This window comes from Microtus pennsylvanicus, chromosome 22, assembly GCF_037038515.1.
Source record: "Microtus pennsylvanicus isolate mMicPen1 chromosome 22, mMicPen1.hap1, whole genome shotgun sequence".
Classification (NCBI taxonomy): domain Eukaryota; kingdom Metazoa; phylum Chordata; class Mammalia; order Rodentia; family Cricetidae; genus Microtus; species Microtus pennsylvanicus.
The window spans coordinates 9,970,272-9,990,686 of NC_134600.1; the positions used below are offsets into that span (position 1 = coordinate 9,970,272).

General features: G+C 44.5%; 1 protein-coding gene across 11 annotated transcripts in view; it reads right to left on the reverse strand.

The window, feature by feature from the left end:
• Pms1 (PMS1 homolog 1, mismatch repair system component) overlaps nucleotides 1-20,415 on the reverse strand; it is a 90,362-nt gene that overhangs the window by 22,476 nt on the left and 47,471 nt on the right. For all 11 annotated transcript variants that reach the window (XR_012908877.1, XR_012908876.1, XR_012908875.1 and 8 more), the window contains one exon: nucleotides 7,398-7,514. Coding sequence is in view for 8 of the 11 variants with exons in the window: in XM_075956564.1 (XP_075812679.1) it covers nucleotides 7,398-7,514 (117 nt within the window). In the remaining 3 variants the exon portion in view is untranslated. The remainder of the gene's footprint in view (nucleotides 1-7,397; nucleotides 7,515-20,415) is intronic.

Here is a 20,415-nt window from a genome sequence, read left to right on the forward strand (position 1 = left end):
CTCCCTGCTCTAACTCCTTCACCTCATGACTCCAGAGTCATTGCTGAGTAAACACTGGAGCACTACACAGTGAGTGCTCCCTGCTCTAACTCCTTCATCTCATGACTCCAGAGTCAGTGCTGAGTAAACACTGGAGCACTACACACTGAGTGCTCCCTGCTCTAACTCCTTCATCTCATGACTCCAGAGTCAGTGCTGAGTAAACACTGGAGCACTGCATCAGTGCACTTTGTAACTCAGTTGTAAAAGAACTTATGAATGGCCCTGGTGTCAGATTTTTAACTGTCACAGAACGAACACCCTTACCTTGTTTTAAAGTTTCCTTCCTCATACAGTGGCACCCCCGCCATCTTACTGGCTGTTTGTTCTGAATACACACAAAGCTAACTGCACTGGGTTTTCAGTGCTGTGTTTAAGGGAAAAACCTTTTACATTGAGTTAATTCCTTTAGGGCTAAATCCTGGCTATGCACTGTATGTCGTCTTCACGGGTGCTTACAGATCTTCACTGTGCAAACACTTGTGATGATTTAGATACTATACCTTTATCTAGCCTACAAATATATCAAGAGAAGGAAAAATCGGAAGTGATGTGGAATATTAGTTTAAGATATGTTACATTCCTTTTCACTGTGGAACATTTGTTTAATGATGAGTTGCATTCTTTTATACTGCATTTGCTTAACTCTGCGAAGCTGTGTTGCTGTGCCTGTCTAAAACACCCGATTGGTTTAATAAAGAGCTGAACGGTCGATAGCTAGGCAGAAGAGAGAAATAGGCGGGGCTGCCAGGCAGAGAAAATAAATAGGAGGAGAAGCCTAGGCTCGAGGGAAGAAGAAGAGGAGGATACCAGGGGCCAGTCACCCCGCTACATAGGCAGTCATGGAGTAAAAAGGAGATACACAGAATAAAGAAAGCTAAAAGTTCAGAAGCAAAATGAAGTTGAAGAGAAACAGGAAGTTAGAAAAGCTGACTAGAAAGAATCCAAGCGAAGGCAGGCATTCATAAACAGGAATAAGTCTGCGTGTTTATTTGGGAGCTGGGTCGCAGCAGAGTAAAAACAATTCAGCTACACTGAAGGGCACTAGGAAAACTGACCTGAAAGAAAGCGTGACTTAAGAAATAGAAGGCAGCCGGGCGGTGGTGGCACATGCCTTTAATCCCAGCACTCGGGAGGCGGAGGCAGGCGGATCTCTGTGAGTTCGAGACCAGCCTGGTCTACAGAGCTAGTTCCAGGACAGGCTCCAAAGCCACAGAGAAACCCTGTCTTGAAAAAACCAAAAAAAAAAAAAAAAAAAAAAAAAAAGGCAGAGAATGGCCCTTCTACCTCAAGATAATCAACATGGCACAGAAAACTGTTAAGAATTCCATTCACTATCCCCTTCCTCCCCTTTACATTCATGGTGTGTACACTTGTCTACACTTACACACACTTGTATACACATATGTATATTCTGGCATGTAGCCTTATCTGGAAAAACTCAACCCAATGAGCAACTCTAATTCAGCTGCGGCTAAGGAAAGCAAACACGGGAGGAAGGTGCTATTTATAGGCAGGCAGTCACCATGGCGCCCCTTACCAACACAGCCCGGAGGCTGTCACCTATGTCGATGGCTACCCCTGCACTTGCAAGGAAGTGCTTAAGGAGATGCGGTACCAATTTTAGAACACTAAGTGCATTACTGTCACGGGGCCAATGTGGGCCAGTTTGAAAAAATAAATTAATAAATCTGGATAATCCACTACAAGATGATACCACTTAATTAACTGTAAAACTCCACAGCATTTATAAATGGGTGTATAATTTACCAGGTAACACGAGCCTCTTCTTAAAGCTCTCGCTGGGCACCAGGAGAGTCTGCTTAGCCTCTGAAGGACTTACTGAGTATGCGGATTAAGGCAAGACAAGGATGAAGAGAGGAGAGGAGAGGGTCCCCGTCCCATGCCCTAAATAGGAAGAGAATAAAGAAAATGAAGCGTCACACAAAGCTGGTGGCTTCCTTCCTTGCTACTCTGGTTGCCAGTGTGTAGCTACTGTCCCTGCTAGACACTGGGCTTTAAAGATGAAGGTAATCTGGAAAACTAACAAAGCCACGGTGCGCGCAATGCTATACAGATTAAACAACAGACTAGTTCCTAGGAAAAGAACAAAAATCCCAGATCAGTCCCCTAAAAGCCAGAGCCTGACAGACTGTAGGAGACTGCACCTCCACCCATAAAGGAAAGCAGGAATCCATCCCTCAGCTGCTCCTCACATGGACCTCTCTCCTCTCCTCCAGCCTCGTGGACAAACTAGCATCTCCCGCCTGGCGCGCTGTGTGGCGCACCTTTAATCCAGCACTCCGAAGGCAAAGTTTCGAGGCCCACCTGATCTATACAGCAACATAATAATTTCCAGGCCAGATGGGGCTCTGTAGTGAGACCCTGCCTCAAATAACAACAATCACCCAAATAAACCGGCTTTTCTCAATTACTAACGCAAGCTTGTTGTATGCTTGGTTTTGACTCTGCAGGCCTGATATCTATGACTGCTAATTTAAGAAAAAAATCTACCAAATCAACTGATATCCAGCTGCCTCCTCTGGGACACTTCACTTAATCTGGTCTGCTGTGGTAAGGATGATTACGGTCCCCCGAAGTTCCACGTTTAGACCCCCCTTTGCTCTACAGTTAATTTCCCTGAGTAACTGCATTCTCATCTCTGGCCTGAGAAGCACCCATTACTGATACAAAGACAACAATGTTGTAGTTATTTCTTGCATCAAGTAGCTGTCACAAAAAAAAGGAATTCACCACACTAAAATGTTGTATGGTACATTATCTCATGTTTACCCCACTGTCCAGCTGGCAGCTTCTGTATTCTTTACCGTTCTAGAGAGTCCACAGTATGTCAGACAAACCTGTTCTTCACCTTGAGTATAATAACATAAGCCTGACTGATCTGCTAACTCTCATCTTTTTTTCCAGCAGAGCTTCATAACATCACACATACCTAAATAACATACATTTCTCATGTGGTCACTGAAATACTCTGTTCGTGTGGAAATTTCCTTTCCTAAGTGCAAACTACAGAGGGGTGATAAAAAACCAATGTTTAAAGTAATTTCGAAAGAACTAACATCATCAATGGCAGACAAAGGTCAAGTTTTGTGTGCAGACTACATAACGGGAAGTGGGGGCGAAGGAACAAGCCCTACGTGTGTTAGGATGGGAAACAGGGTGTCTCATTTGGAAATTAAAATCTAGCAGAGGACTGAAATCAGAATTTCCATTTGGAACAGGAAGCTCACATAACACCTCCTTGGAAGAAAACAAAATGACTTACATACTGTGACCACTGTCTGCAGTCACTTGCCAGGGTCACAGGCAAGAACAGAGTCAACACTAACACCAGGACAAGGTTTGGCCAAGCTGGAGCCTGCAGGCCTGAACTACTAATGCAGCACCTGGCTTTAGAGAGGGCTGGGGAAGAGGTAGGCGGTGCGCTGCAGGAAGGAACTGTAACAGAAGAAATAAACTTAAGGTTTCAAGTCATAAAATAGCAGAGAATAAAATTCTTTTTTTTTTTCTCAGAAAATAGAAATGATAGAACACTGTGAAAATGGCTCCAGAATTACATATTATAACATGGAATTTAAATAAAAAATTAGCATCAATTAAGTCAGAAAGTTATCAAACAGACACCTATCAATGAAGTTTAGAAGATACCGAAGATATGCCGGGCGGTGGTGGCGCACACCTTTAATCCCAGCACTCGGGAGGCAGAGGCAGGCGGATCTCTGTGAGTTCGAGACCAGCCTGGTCTACAAGAGCTAGTTCCAGGACAGGCTCCAAAACCACAGAGAAACCCTGTCTCGAAAAACCAAAAAAAAAAAAAGAAGAAACCAAAAATAAATTCCAAGTACTGAAAAAAATACATAGTCTGAGGACTAAAGATCCGGTGGTAGTGAGACATTCACTCGGCTTGGAGCAGAGCTAAAAATATCAGAGAGAAGACAGGCGTCAAGAAGGACAACCTAAGGAGCTCCAACGACTTACACCGGAAAGCATCTCACAAGAGCTATGAAGGCAGGAGCTCAGGCGGCACCATGACCTATAAGGAAGATTCTTCCCAGGACCAAACACACAAAAAGACCCTTGAGATAGAAGAGGAAGAGATATACAGACACTCTGTGTCCAAGGTTCCCAGTGCCAACACATCTGCCAATCCAGTCCAATGAAGGGAAACATGGTGGGGCGAATTTTACACTCAAAGATAAGTAATGGGGAGCAGAACCAAGTGAGAGGTGACAGTCGGTAGTAGGTGGGCAAACAAAAATTATTATTCTTATTTTTAACTAAGGATGAGAAAACACCCAAGGAGAGTCCAATACTGGACATGTCTTCCAGCACACAAGGCGGAGCGTGCTGCGGTGACGGAGGCTGCTGGGACAGACACACGACACAGCACCAGACAGCCACAGGAGAGTGATCTCACTGTGGGTCTCTTAGAGACATTCCACAGCGAGCAGACATGCTCTGTAAATGCTCTGCACCCAGCCCCGAATAACCACGCAAAAACTATAGTATTTACAACAAAAATAATGATGACACTATTTGGCCAACAGCTCAAACATATTCCTAGTTGCTCTTACATCTTCAATTAACCCATTTCTATGGTTTTGTATTGTACCACAGGGCTCATGGTTTGTTACCTCACACTTTGCTTCTTGGGTGGCTACCTGGCATCTGTCTCACTCTACCTTCTTTCTCCCTGCATTCAGTTGAGTTTTCCCCACCTAGCTATATTCTGTCCTGCCATAGGCCAAAGCAGCTTCTTTATTTATCAATGGTAATAAAGCGTATTCACAGCACACAGAGGGGAATCCCGCATCAATTCTCTAGTACTTGAACTAGAACATTATAAACACATGTATTAAACATTCTTCTATGCAAAAATAACCATATGAAGATAAACAAAATTCCTGTCATCTATGAAAAATTACCAGGAATCTTTCTTTATATCTGTCTTCCAAACCAAGGGAAAACATCAAAACAAACGAACAAAAATATAAATCAAATGAAAAAAAATCAAAACAAAAAATAGTAAACACAGATCTGGCAATGTCTCAAAACAGAGTAAACTCCCAGTGACACATCCAATCACAGCTAATGAAGGTCTACGTAACTGCTTTCCACACTTGAGTGTGGCACCCAAGGACTTTGGAAAAACAGATCTGCCTCGGTTGGCGTGACACCCATTTCTAACAAACTTCCATGTGATGCCAACACTATTAGTCTGCATGTGATCATATCAAGACGTCTGGCGTCTCTAGAGCATGAGCTTACAACAGACAACCAAGTCCCAGGAAACCAGAAGGGAACCCAGGGCAACTTAGATTTACCCTGAGAGTCCCAACTCAGCCACCATAAGTAACAACACTAGAGACATCCCTTGTTTAAGGAAACTAAATAGTAATATTTAATATATCAAAATCAATCACAATTAATTTAACTTTGTGCTTAAAATTTAAAAAAAGAAAAGGAGGTGACAGGAGGAACAGATGGAGATGGATGGATGGGTGGATGGATGGGTGGATGGGTGGATGGATGGGTGGGTGGATGGATGGGTGGATGGATGGGTGGGTGGGTGGATGGATGGATGGATGAATGGATGGATGGGTCGATGGATGGATGATGGATGGATGGATGGATGGATGGATGAGTGGATGGATAGATGGAGGGATGGATGGATGATGGATGGATGATGGACAGATAGATGATAGACAGACAGACAGACATGTAAGGATTACCCAAAGGGGACCTGACAATCAACAGCAGCCATCAACACACATTCCCAGTTGAATTTCTCTCACACAGCAAAAAGACAAAGAGAATCAGAAGTTCAGAACAAAGAAGATGACAGGGAAAGAGAACAGAGATTTGGAGTAACAGGACATTCTAAGCAAAATAACACTCATGTCCTATGAAATACATATTGTTTAAGGACACAGTATGTTAAATAACACTCATGTCCTATGAAATACATATTGTTTAAGGACCCAGTATGTTAAATAATACTCATGTCCTATGAAATGCATATTGTTTAAGGACACGGTATGTTAAAAACAAAAACTTAGCTGGGCAATGGTGGTGCACGACATGCCATTAATCCCAGCACTTGGGAGGGAGAGGCAGGCTGTGAGTTCAAGGCCAGCCTGGTCCACAGAGCGAATTCCAAAACAGGTTCCAAAGCTACACACAGAAACCCTTTCTCCAAAAACAACAACAACAAAACAAAAACAAAACAAACAAATACACTTATCTTTAGGATGATTCAAAACCAAGCAGGTAAAAAATAGCATTTAAATATGATACTCTTGACAACTGAACTTATCTTTCTAAGTACAACAATCAGAAGAGTTTGCAGATACAGTGGGGTCTACTAGAACACACAGAAAGGGGAACACCGAGAAAAATAAGAGGAGGGCCTAAAAAATAATTAGCTGAAAGAGAGACAGAAAGACAAAGACACAAAAAGAAACTGACAATGGTAGAAGTATAAACCCCATAGCTGAGAAAGAAATGGGTCTTTAAACTGAAAAGCGTCCACATTAAGTCCTTGGCACACTAACAAAACATAAATGACCTTTATAAAACTTACATATGGAGGAAGAAGAGGAAATATAGGGGAACAGAGATGGTAAGAAGGGGCAGCCAACCTTCGTCCACCAGAGACCACCCTGGCACCCAGATCCCAGGTAAGCCCCCGCCCATGGAGCACCAACACTCTTCCAGTGCCCACCCAGCCTAGCCCTAACTGCCCCTCCTCTCATCTTCACTATATCCTGGCCCACATCTCCCATGGAAGGCCCCTCCTCCTCCACAGCCCATGCCCAGAACAACCTCTCTCTCTCTCTCTCTCTCTCTCTCTCTCTCTCTCTCTCTCTCTCTCTCTCTCTCTCTCTCTCACACACACACACACACACACACACAATGCCCAAAACGTCTCTCTCCCCACCCCACCCCCACACACCCAGAACAACCCCCCCCTCTCTCTCTCACACACACACACACACACATGCGCACACACACGCACACGTATACACTTGAGTGCGCACACACATGGAGCATCATCCAGCAGTCGCAGAGCTAAAGACCAACAGAAGGCACACTGAGTGTGTATTCAGGACTAGAAGGAAATAAAGGAGAAGCAAGATCTATTCTTTACTCTGTACTGTAAATAGAAGATTCTACACTGAAAATAAATTTTCAAAAAAACCAATGTAAATAAAAAGGAAATCAGGGCTGGGAAAATGGGCGTCGCATTTTGTTGTTTGTCTTAGAACCATCCTAGAAGGAAGCCATAACAACCTGACTGGGTGTGAGAATTACAGAAGGTCCTTTGGGTTGCGTACCTGAGATTCTTCACAGTGGTGCTGAACAGCGTCAAAGTTGGCCATCACAGCAGTCCCCAGAACCGACATGAGAGCCGTCCTGTGATCCGGTACTCTACTCTTGTGCCAAATAACTGCCTAGGGACAAGAAAACATAGGTGTGTTTTGGTATAAATAAGATGTACTAAGTGTTTACAGAGTTAGCATTTCCATTCAGAAGACACTCCTGAGCCTGGGTCTGAAAGGGTAAACCCTGGCTCTGCGCTTTAACCTGTGTACGCAGAAACACATGGCCTAACCAACACTTCAGACTGTCCTCACAGTTTCACAAGCTAACTCTTTCTCTAAACTTCAGAGTACATACTTCAAAATGCATTGACAATTAAAATATGGCCCTTAGTGAGATCTTCCCCCAAGAACTGGCAGCCGGGCTGCAGGACTACTGCAAACAAACAGCTGGACAAATTGTAGGAGCAACGTGCACTCTAAAATGGCTTCTGCAGCTACATGTAGTACACAAAGGACTTACAATTAACAGGACCTCGTGTGCATAAACATTGCACAGTGAGAAGATCCACTCTGCTAGTGTAACTGTAGGCAGATCACGAGACAGTCAAGAGACTTGACAAAGGGGGCTGGGCCCACTTACAGTTGAAAACCCTTGAGAAACTGTCAGTATAGAAAATAGTCAGCCATCCAACAGATACTCACCTGGTCCTTTATGTCCTGATGAAATATGCAAAGGCTCTAAGAGCAATCATTATTAGCAACCCAGGGACAAGAAAGGGGAGGGAACAGGGGTGGGCACAGGGGTGAGGAGCGGGGGTGAGGAGCAGGGGTGGGCACAGAAGTGAGGAGCAGGGGTGGGCACAGGGGTGAGAAGCAGGGGTGAGGAGCAGGGGTTAGGAGCAGGGGTGGGCACAGGGGTGGGCACAGCGGTGTGAGAAGTGATAGCAGAAGAGCGTTATGCATAGCATAGTCTTTCCAGGCAAGCAGCTCTGTCTCTGTGGCAACAAAGATGTGATCACTGAATTCAATCTGGAGAGTTGTCACAGTTGGGAAGTGTAAGCAAGGCCAAACTAGCAATCTGCCTGGCGGTCACATAACTGAGGCAGACAGCTCCTTCAAGAACTCTGTCTGTGATGGCAACAGACAGGCAATACTGGAGGCAGAATGAGGACATACTTGGCCAGGAGGAGGTTGATGGTGTACACCAGCAAGTCTGTGTGGAGGCCTGAGGTATGTAAGTTCATTGTGTGTGTGTGTGTGTGTGTGCGTGTGTGTGTGCGCGTGTGTGCGTGCGTGTGTGTATGTGTGTGCGTGTGTGTGCGTGTGTGTGCGCGTGTGTGTGTGTGTGCGTGCGCGTGTGTGTGCGTGCGTGTGTGTGTGCGTGCGTGTGTGTGTGCGTGTGTGTGTGCGTGTGTATGTGCGTGCGTGTGTGTGTGCGTGCATGCAGAGCACATTTTACATGATTATCGATCTCTACTTGAAAAGTAGAAACATAGTTATTAAAAATTAACAATTGTGGAAAAGGTCTAACATAAATTTTGAAAGATATGTAAGACAGAATTGCTGCATGGCACCAAGCTGAGATCATCTTTTCAGTGTCTATGTTGTTCAGAAAAGTAGAACCAGTACCAGAAAAAAAGTTTTTAATAAACCAGGCTGCTTAAACCACATAAATAAATTTTGATTCTCAACTCAATGTAGAACTTTGACAACTCAATAACTTGTATACTCTTTGGGAACTTTATGGATGTTTTTTTAAAATTGTAAAAAATGGGGGTCTATTATGCACAAGGCAGGGGAAAAGAGAGGCATGGATAAGGACAAAGAGAGGAAGAGAAAGAGAAAGGGAAACAGAGAAGAGGAGAGAGAACAAAAATTTACTCTAAAGCAAATCAGTCGGGAGTCATTAACAATGGCCAGGACCTATGCGGTCAAGAGCAGGTCAGTCAGGAGGCCTTAGCAAAGGCCAGGACCTATGCGGTCAAGAGCATGTCCTCCTGGCACCATGTGCAGTTAGGACAGGAGGGATGTAATGAGCTCTAATGGAATCTCAGAAAGAAATCAGAGAAAACATCATCTTTCACAATAGCCACAAATAACATAAAATATCTTGGGGTAACACTAACCAAAGAAGTGAAAGACCTGTTCAAAAAGAACTTTAAGTCTTTGAAGAAAAAAACTGAAGAGGATACCAGAAAATGGAAAGATCTCTCATGCTCTTATAGGTAGAATCAACATAATAAAAATAGCAACCCTACCAAAAGCAATCTATAGAATCAATGGAGTCCCCATTAAAATCCCAACACAATTCTTCACAGACCTTGAAAGAACAATCCTCAACTTCATATGGAAAAACAAAAAACCCAGGATAGCCTAAACAATCCTGTATAAGAAACTTCCGGGGGCAAAAACCATCCCTGACCTCAAGCTCTATTATAATGAATGACATCAAGCTTCAGTAATGAAAATACCTTGGTATTGGCACAGAAACAGACAGGTTGACCGATGGAATCAAATCAAAGACCTGGATATTAATCCACACATCTATGAACACCTGATTTTTGACAAAAACGCTAAACTTATACAATGGGAAAAAGAAAGTATCTTCAACAAATGGTGCTGGCATAACTGGATATCAACATGTAGAAGAATGCAATACATCCATACCTATCTCCATGCACAAAACTCAAGGCCAATTATTTATGGCAATGGGTTTTTGATCCTACTGCATGTACTGGCTTTGGGGGAGCCTAGGCAGTTTGGATGCTCACCTTACTAAACCTGGATGGAGGTGGGCGGTCCTTGGACTTCCCACAGGTCAGGGAACCCTGATTGCTCTTCGAGCAGATGAGGGAGGGGGATTTAATCGGGGGAGGGGGAGGGAAATGGGAGGCGGGGAGGAGGCAGAAATCCTTAATAAATAAATAAAATTAAAAAAAAAAAACTCAAGGCCAGATGGATCAAAGACCTCAACATAAATCTGACCACACTGAACCTGATAGAAGAGGAAATGGGAAGTAGCCTTCAATGCATGGGCACAGGAGACCACTTTCTACATAGAATACCAGTAGCACTGACACTGAGAGCACTGATAAATAAATGGGACCTCCTTAAACTGAGCAGCTTCTGTAAAGCAAAGTACACAGTCAATAAGGCAAAAAGGCAGCCTACTGAATGGGAAAAGATCTTCACCAACCCCACATTAGACAGAGGTCTGATCTCCAAAATATATAAAGAACTCAAGAAATGAGACAACAAAATATGAAATAATCCAATTAAAAAATGGAGTACAGATCTAAACAGAGAATTCTCAACAGAAGAATATCAAATGGCTGAAAGACACTTAAAGAAATGTTTAACATCAGGGAAACGCAAATCAAAACAACTCTGAGATACCATCTTACACCTCTCAGAATAGCTAAGATCAAAAACACCATAATAGTTTATGTTGTAGAGGATATGGACTCAGGGAACACTCCTCCATTGTTGGTGGGAATGCAAACTTGTACAGTCACTCTGGAAATTAGTATGGCCGTTTCTTTAAAAACTGGGAATCAAGCTACCTCAGGACTCAGCAATACTATTCTTGGGCATATACCCAAAGGATGCTCAACCATACTATAAGGACATTTGTTCAACTAAGCTCATAGCAGCATTGTTTGTAATAGCCAGAACCTGGAAACAACCTAGTTGCCCCTCAACTGAAGAATGGATAAAGAAAATGTGGTACATTTACACAATGGAGTACTACTCAGCAGCAAAAAAACAATGATGTCTTGAAATTTGCACGTGGATGGATGGAACTAGAAAAAAAAACATCCTGAGTGAGGTAACCCAGACCCAGAAAGATGAGCATGTGTGTACCCACTCACAGGTGAATCTTAGCTGTCAAGCAAAGGGTAAGCAGTCTATAGTCCACAAGCCAAGAGATGCTTAGTGACAAGGAGAACCCTAAGAGAAACATACACAGATCCCCTTGGAAAGGTAAAATAGATGAGATCTCCTGAGAAAACTGGAAGTGTTGGGGGGTCAGAGAAGGGAAGATGGAAAAGGAGGAGGGGAAAATGGGAGGGAGGAGGAGAAACAGAAGGAACAGGATGGTTAAGATGGGGGAGGACAGAGACAGAGAACAAGGAAGGAGTTATCTTGATTGAGGGAGCCATTATGGGGGGCGGCAAGAAACCTGGCACTAAAGAAATTCCAAGGAATCCACAAGGATGACCCCAGCTAAGACCCTGAGCAAGAGTGGAGAGGGTGCCTGAACTGGCCTTGCCCTGCAGTCAGATGACTATCTTAGATGTCACCATAGAACCTTCATCCAGCGACTGATGGAAGCGGATGCCGAGAACCACTGCGGAGCACTGGCAGAGCTCCCAGAGTTCAGTCGAAGAGTGGGAGGAATGAGAATACAAGCAAAAAGGTCAAGACCATGATGGGGACTCCCACTGAAACAGCTGACCTGAGCTAATGGGAGCTCACCAACTCTGGCCTGACAGTGAGGGAACCAGCATAGGACCAAACTAGCCCCTCTGAATATGGGGCAGACTGTGGGGTTGCTGACAGTGAGACCAGGATTTATCCCTAATAGAAAGCTCTAGCTTTCTAGAACCCATTCTCTCTGGAGGGATACCTTGTTTAACCTAGATATAATGGGGGAAGGCCTTGATCCTGCCTCAAAGCAATGTGCTAGACTAAGCCTTACCCTCTCTGAGGAGTGGATGGGAGTAGGGGGTAGGGGAGGGAAGGTGGAGAGAGCAGGAAGGGGGGGGGGGTGGGAAACAGATTTAGCATGTAAAATGAGAAAAGATGGGTTTTTAAAAAAATAAAAATAAAAAAAAACATGACCGCATGGGGACATTTTACAAAAATTATTTAGTGAGAGCTGAAATTAGAATTAAAGTGGCTTAAAAGAAAACCAACCACTGTTATAGTATTTATCAGAGACTACCAGCTTTGGCAGGGCACATGAGAAAGGAATAAAGTTCATTCACAAAATGTTCCCTTCATCTCTGGGAACTGTGGTTTCTGCTGTACTAGTTATGGTGTGGTTGCTTTCCATTCTTAAAAATACAGTGGAACACGAGCCCAGGAAAATGACATTTACAAATGTTGCCTTCTGGTTTGCCCATTTATTCAATGACTTATTCATTTGAAAGGCAATTCCCCTGTAAGCTATGGAGTTAACACTGGAGAGAAAAGAGCAGGCATAGTTAGAGGAGGAGGAGACCACAGCGTGGCAAGCTACAGGACATGGAGGAGATGTCATGTGACTACCCTCTAAGTGCTGAGGACAGGGAAGTCCCCCAGCTCTGGTGTCAGGGCACCACTCAGCGAGACAGCACGCCATCAGAACAGGTTTGTCGGCAGAAGGGAAAGACGCACTCAGCTTGTTCAGCGCTGAGTCCCTGACACCGAGAGGGGCTCTGGATTCCATGTATGGTCTGCTAAGGCAGTGATTTCAACTTGTCGGTCACGACACCTTTGCAGGCTGAAAGACCCTTTCACAAGGGTCACCAAAGACCACCAGAAAACGTAGATATTTATAATTCATTAGGGTAGCAGGTTACAGCTACGGAGGAGCAAGGAAAACACCTTTATGCTTGGGGCCACCATGTGAGGAGCTGTACAAAAGGGTCAGCGCTAGGAAGACTGGGAAGCACTGCACCAAGGACTATCTGTTTAAGTTTTCTAGGGAAACCTGATAGACTTACATTAGCTCTGTTCTCGCTGGTTATCAGCACGGGTTGCCCCACTCCAAACCTGCTGGTGATTACTGACTTTCTCTGCTACGTGAGGAAATCTGAAGTATTCTTGGCCTTCTTCAAATAGAACAGTGTTATTGATACATAATTTATTACATAGCGTGCTTACGGACCTGTAGCATTTGCACCACAATGTTAGAAAATTCTATCACTCCAAACAGGAATGTCATATTCAGTGACAGCGTCTCCCTGTTCTTTCTCTATACTCACTACTCTCTTAATAATGTTGCTCTTGCCTTGAATGTCATACAAACGGGATCACACAGTGTGTAATCTCTGATGAAGATCTAGCACACCGTGCTGACATTTCATAAATGGTACACAACCCCATCCGTTTCCAGTGGCGAAGAAATATTCACGACATGCCCTGATACATTTTTTCATAAATTTATGTGTTTGGGGGATGGTTCTGCTTTGGAGCATCATGAATGACGCTGTTATAAACACTGACACTTTCATGTGGACATGTTTTTACCCTGGATAAGTACCTAAGGCGTAAGTGCTGGGTCATGTGGTTCCTTTGCTCTGAGGGCTGATGTCTTAGGGTTTCTATTGCTCTGAAGAGACACCATGACCATAAAAAACTCATAAGAGGAATACATGTAATTGGGGCTGCCTTACAGGTTCAGAAGTTTAGCTCATTATCTTTCCGGCAGGACGCACGATGGCACACAGGCAGACATGGTGCTGGGGAAGAGGCCAAGTGTTCTACATCTGCATCAGCAGGCAGCAGGATGAGAGAGAGAGACACTGGGCCTGGCTTGGGCTTCTGAAACCCTAAAGCCCATCTCCGGTGACACACTTCCTCCAACAATGTAACAACAAGGTCACCTCTCCCAACAGCGCTACTCCCCAGAGTCTATAGATGCCATTTTCATTTAAACCACCTTGGCTGACTAGTATATCACCTCCATGTACGTTAAGTCTCTAAAAAGACAAAGAAATGCTGGCTGCTGCTGTTATGAGCACTGGGCTTATACTGGCCACTGTGGTGAGTTAGGGGACAATATAAGGTTCTGGACCGCCTGCAACCGTGTGGGACTGAAATACCAACACCAAAAGTTCCTGATAACCAAGAATCAACGCACAGTGAACTTTAGTCACAGGAACACATGACCTCTCCGGCCCTGGCAAAGGGGAACCGACTTCTTTCTGCCCGCCCTCTCTCTCTCTCTCTCTCTCTCTCTCTCTCTCTCTCTCTCTCTCTCTCTCTCTCTCTCCATACTCTACCCCTCCCCTTCTTTCTGCTGAGATCAAACCCAAGGGACTGGACCCAAGCTAAGGCAGTGCTGAGTTAGGTCCCCACCGTCACACACATTTAAAATTGTGAAGGAAACACTTCAGTTACCTGCACTTGAAATGTACCCATGAAGCTTGTGAGCGCCACACTTGGCTTATAGTAGAGAGCCGCCTGGGGCAGACATCTTAGCAGCTGATAAAGGCCAAGGTCCCCGCCTCCGTGCTGGATTTACTGGTCAGTATATAAAATGACTTTAGGAAGTGGGTTCTAAAAAATCTGAAGAACACTACAACAAAAAGTATGATTTTTTTTTCTTAATCATGATGGGAACACTGCTGTGAACCGGGGGACACCAAGTCATAGGCAATGCTTGTGGGCTGCCGTGTCTCATCCAGGGAGCCAATTCTGGGGCACTGCCTGAGCTTAGGCTCATTCAGCCTGGCAATGAACAGTGCAAAATCTGCTAACGGGCAAAACCCCACTCTTGCCCGGGCCATATTTGTTTCCAAACAGAATTTACTATTGAAGAGCTAACCAAACAACTGCAATAAAAACTGAGAACCCAGAAGAAACTGAAAATTTACTATATAAAAAAAAAAAAAAACCTTCATTCTAGGTCACGCACACAAAGATAATCTTTTTGCTTCCTCGAGCCATCCGTATATCTTGCCTTAGGCCGAAAGCTTCCCATATGCTAAAAATACACAGGCAGCTCCATATGTTTCCTATCTAGGTCACAGAGCCAGAGCATCGGGCGTGCCAAGTGAGGATCTGATCTGGCCGGGATGATGACAGTGCAGAAGCACCCATCAAGAATATATTATTACACACACACCGTCTCAAGACTTTCAGTTAGGCAGAGATGGCTGTCCCCACCCCACTTCACCGCCGTCCACGATTCCAAGAGAATGAAGTGACAAGAGCATTTAAAGAGTGAGCCTCGATAGTAAACGCAGACTCTGTAAGAAAAATGCACAATTAACTAAGAAACGGCACTGCTAAGGCAAATACCCCCTGACCACAAGCATTCTTTTCAGAATAAAAAGTATAGATGCTAGCTGTATGAGATGAAATTGCTATGTTTAAGGAACTGGTCTTTATTGTACTTTCACGTGTGTGTGTGTGTGTGTGTGTGTGTGTGTGTGTGTGTGTGTGTAGTGTAGGTGCCCACTGAGGGCAGAGGCACTGGTTCCCTGGAGCTACAGTGATAAGCTTTTGTGAGCTGCCCAACATGGGTGGTAGGACCTGAAGTCAGGTCCTTCCCAAGAGCAACAAATGCTCCTGGCTACCGAGATTTCTCTCCATCCCTACAAACACAGATGTTCAGAATTTCAAACTGTGGGCATGTCTAATGCTACAAGAGTAAGTCTTTTCTAAGATGACAAGGAAAATGTGGGAAGGCCTACAGTTCACATAATTCACTGCCCTTAATATTAAAACTACTAAATATTTGAGGTTTTTTTTCCTACAAGACAAAAGACAAAAAGAATAGCTAGAAATTTGTCTCAAGGTATAAAAGACATCTCTTTACATAGAAAATGGGGAGGGACATTCAGACTTTTAAAAATTCATATAATTGCTCAGGACTTATAAACAAAGACTAATGTAATCACATAAACAGGTAGATGAGAAACACTTCATCACACAGTTTAAAGTCTCTCTCCTGTTCTCACAGAGCTCAGACAGGCTTCCAACACACTCTACGGCCTGAGTTACATCCTCAGCCAGGAATTTGTTTCTTATCTTTACTCACTGTATGAACTAAGAATAAAGAAGTTTTCTTATATTTACTAGCTCAAAGCTTCACGTCAATTTAAGTCAGTGCTAAACATTCAACAAGAAACAGATGAAAAACTTGCTAATCTGAAATACACAAAAGAGGTGAAAAAAAGAGAAACCAATATGTTTCCCGATTTTGGAGGTGATTTTCTAATCTAGAGGTCTGTGGCACTGTTGTGGAATATTAAGATGTGTTGCATCTGTTTATGCCGTGGAACATTTGTCTAATGAGGCAAAGACGTGTTACATTCCTTCATCCTGCATTTGCTTAGCTCTGCAAAGCTGTATCGCTCTGTCTAAAACACCTGAGTGGTCTAATAAAGAGATGAGTGGCCAATGGCAAGGCAGGAGAAAGGACAGGTGGGGTGGTAGGCAGAGAGAATAATAGGAAAGAGAATTCTGGGGGGAAAAGATGTAAGAGTGAGAGAAGAGGGGTCACTCACTCAGCCACCCAGCCAAACACGGAATAAGAAGGAAAGAAAGGTATATGCAAATAGAGAAAGGTGAAAGCCCAGAGGCAGAAGGTAGTCGGGATAATTTAAGAAAAGCTGGCAAGAAACAAGACAAGCTAAGGCCGAGCATTTATACATAATAACAAGTCTCTGTGTGCATTTACTTGTGAGCTGGATGGTGGGACCCTAAAAGAGTAAAAACACAATCAACCACAGGGCACAAGCGTTATATTAAAATCTGTGGCAATTTTTGTTTCTAAGATCAAGAAGGCAGAGACGCAGTTGGCCTTCTCGCTGTGGTGACGCGCTCCACAGCCGCTCACCAGGAGGTACGCAGTGCTTCCGGGCTAGGAGACTGCAAACACTAGACACCAGTCTCAATAACTGATCTCATGAAGCTGACTGCGAAGCCTTAAAGTCAGCAAGCATATGTTGCCACTCCGAAGCAGGACAAACCAGAAGTCCTTTCGTGCTCTGTCTCAATATCTGCATTTCTCAGTGCTTTTCACAGAAACCCCTGCAGACCAGCCTCCCCGACTAGTCCCTGAATCTTGAGAACCCGAGGCAACTGCAGCTTAACTCCTGTCTCTAGTTCCACATAAAGCGATACTGTAGATCAAGCTGCTATTGCGTTATGATCATATCTGATTACTTTGGGAGTTTCCTTCCTACCTCTTACCGTGTCTCCCTGTAAATGAAGCAGGCAAGTGAACACCCAGCAGTGTGGTTCTTTACTAATTTTGTCTGTTTGCTCATCAAGTGGCAAACTAATAATATAGCTAGCCTATAGCTTTATTAGTTTTTCTCTTCAGTCTGTCTAGTTAATAAAACCTACTATTGGTGTGGTAACAATTTGACTTTAAAAGTACTATTTCTGGGATTAACCTGACATTAAAAAGTTCTTGCCGGGCAGTGGTGGCGCACGACTTTAATCCTAGCACTCGGGAGGCAGAGGCAGGCGGATCTCTGGGAGTTCAAGGCCAGCCTGGTCTACAAGAGCTAGTTCCTGGACAGGCACCAAAGCTACAGAGAAACCCTGTCTCGAAAACCCAAAAGAAAAAAAAAGTTCCTTAGTGAATAAAATTAAACCTGTATCTATCGCTTTTTACAAAAACTAACTCCACAGGGATCAAAGACGTAAATAAGAAACCTGAGACACTAAATCTGTTAGAAGAAAGCACAAGCAATACGCTACATTATAATACTCTACATGATAAAGGTGCGGGGATGGAGTGTCTGAATATGGCACCATTTACCCAGGAACCAGGCCAAGAGCTGATGAGAAGGACATCAGAAAACTAAAATGCTTCTTTGCAGCTAGAGTAACTGCCAGTTCAGTGACGAGGGAGCGCACAGAAAGGGAAGTACCTTTACCAGTTGTACAGAGGATTAATCTCCAGGAAGAAAAAAAGTACAGTCAGAGCAAGCAGACGCTCACCCATTCAAATTATAGGTGTGTGATCTAAACAGTGTTCTCAAAGGATATAAGTGGTTAAGAAGTATCTCCAAAGTGTTCACTGGCCCAAATAACTATGGAGATGCAAATCCAAACAACACTGAGCTTTCCTCTTACCCACGTCAGTACTGAGGAAGATACCAGGATGTGATTTTGCCTTTAAAACCCCCTTACCACAATGGGTACTACATTTGGGTTCTGAAAACCTGCATGTAGTCCCAGATAGCTGGAATACTTTCAATTGGCTGGGAACTGTGTCTGAGTGGCCATCTCTGGTGGGTTTCATACAACGCTCTGGAAGCCCTAGAAACTGGACCCTGACACTTAGGGGACTTGGGGCTCCCAGGACTGGGGCAGAGTACACTGGCTGAGAGACTCCTAGTGGACATGCACCCTGAGATATTTCAGGTCCTGGGAAATTTTTCTTTTCAGGAGACACTTGACACTGCTACCTCCCAAATTAAAATCATCTTAACATCTTTGGAGGAAAATCTGGTCTTTAGGAAGCACCATCCGGTGAGGACTAAGAAGGGAAGACGGGTGTGACCTTAGCTTCCATGTCCGGGATCCTTGTGAGAAGTTACCAGTCTTCCCCAGTCCGCTCAGGTGTACGAATGTGCAGTGGCCGGCTGTTTACCTTTAGTATGCCTCTCTTATGGCCGTGCCCCTCCTCCCCCGCATATGTTGTGTGTCTCATTGTTTCTGTCAGTTCTTTGTTAGAGAAATAGATATATATGGAAAGGGCCATCACTGCCCCCTAGAAGACACATGATTTCTGGCAGGCTCTCCACTCTCTGGTACCTTCCCCCAACCTGTTGCACATGTCTCTGGTGGCCAGCTCCTCCTGATGGTGGGAGCCACCAGTCTCACAAGATACTTGACCCAGTCCTAGCTGAATGGCTGGCAAGTGTAAGGGCCATAACTGTCATCACCCTGCTGGTGAAAGAAGCTGACAAATTAAACTTTGGGGAACAAACTGTTCCTGACAGCCCCACACTCGCTTGGAAGACCCAATAGCAAGAGCTGCTTCTGGATCAGCCCTGCATCCATTTCCACAAGTCACCAATGATCAACCCTGCCAGACATCAACGACATGGGTGCCCTGCATGACTGTTAGGAGATGCTCCAGTCTAGCAGGCCTGATCTGACTGACATCTCTGTGGCAACACCAGATGAGGTATTGTTCAGATGAGAGCAGTTTTGTCCAAAAGGGAATCCAAGATGAGGCTCTCTGTGCAGGAAACCTCGGCTCAATATGCTGAGCTTTTAGCTTTGAGTCAAACACTCTGCTGGGGGAGAGACAAGGTTATCACCATGTATTATACACTGATATGCTTTACCAAGAAAAGAAATCTGAGCCCTATTAGAAACAATCTGTTTACCCATGAGGGTAGCCATTGTCCACTGCGAAGGACACCAAAACCAGAAGTCCCCAGAAGGTAAAGGCTACAGAACGGCTGCCTTGGCCACACAGAAAGTGAACCCAGAACCAGTGGGACCTTGCCAAGTCTTGGTAGCTCTAACAGAGCTCTGCTTACTAGACTGCGTGAAACACGCCATGGGCAAGATCGACTGGGAGAACAAGAATTGGGCACACAGGATAGGCAAGGATGATGGATGCTGTTGTATGTCTGGAAGGTGACTGGTTAGAGCTCTCCACCAAACCCCACTCCTAGGGACCACAGAAACTGACGAGCTTCTCAGACCCAGCTATTACGTTTCAGATTTGCAAAGCCTGATTAAAGGGAGCACTTTCAGATGAGCCTCCTGTGTTCAGACAATCCCTCCCTACCCACCCCCACCACCCACAAGGGATTTGGGCTCGAGGAAATGGGCCTGGGAACACTGGGCACTGTTTGGGGCTATAAATATCTGCTGGTGTGTATAGATACCTTCCTGTGATGGGTAGAGGCTGACCCCACCTGAACAGAGACTGCTCCATAACAGTTATTAAGAAATTTCTTCAGAAAAGTATCCCTAGTTTTGGAATGACTCTAGCTTTGGGGTCTGACAAAGTATCTCAACATTTGACAAAAGCATTACATATTAACCGAAAATGACAGTGTGTGTACAGCCATAGAGCCCAGGTCATACATAAAGGAAGAACAGAAGTCAAAGGGGACTGACAAACGTTGTCCTAGAGACTGGTGGGAAATTGGGTTAACCTCTTCCCTTTTTAAATTGTTTGGGAAACCACCTCCCACCCTCCCCAAAGTAGTACCCAGATAGAAAGGTCTAACCATTGCCTTGTCCAATCCTGGCAGGCTATGCAGGAAGCACGCCAGGCCACTGGCTGGACCACGGAGGGAATCTTGCTCTCCCACCTCTGAGCATGGGCACC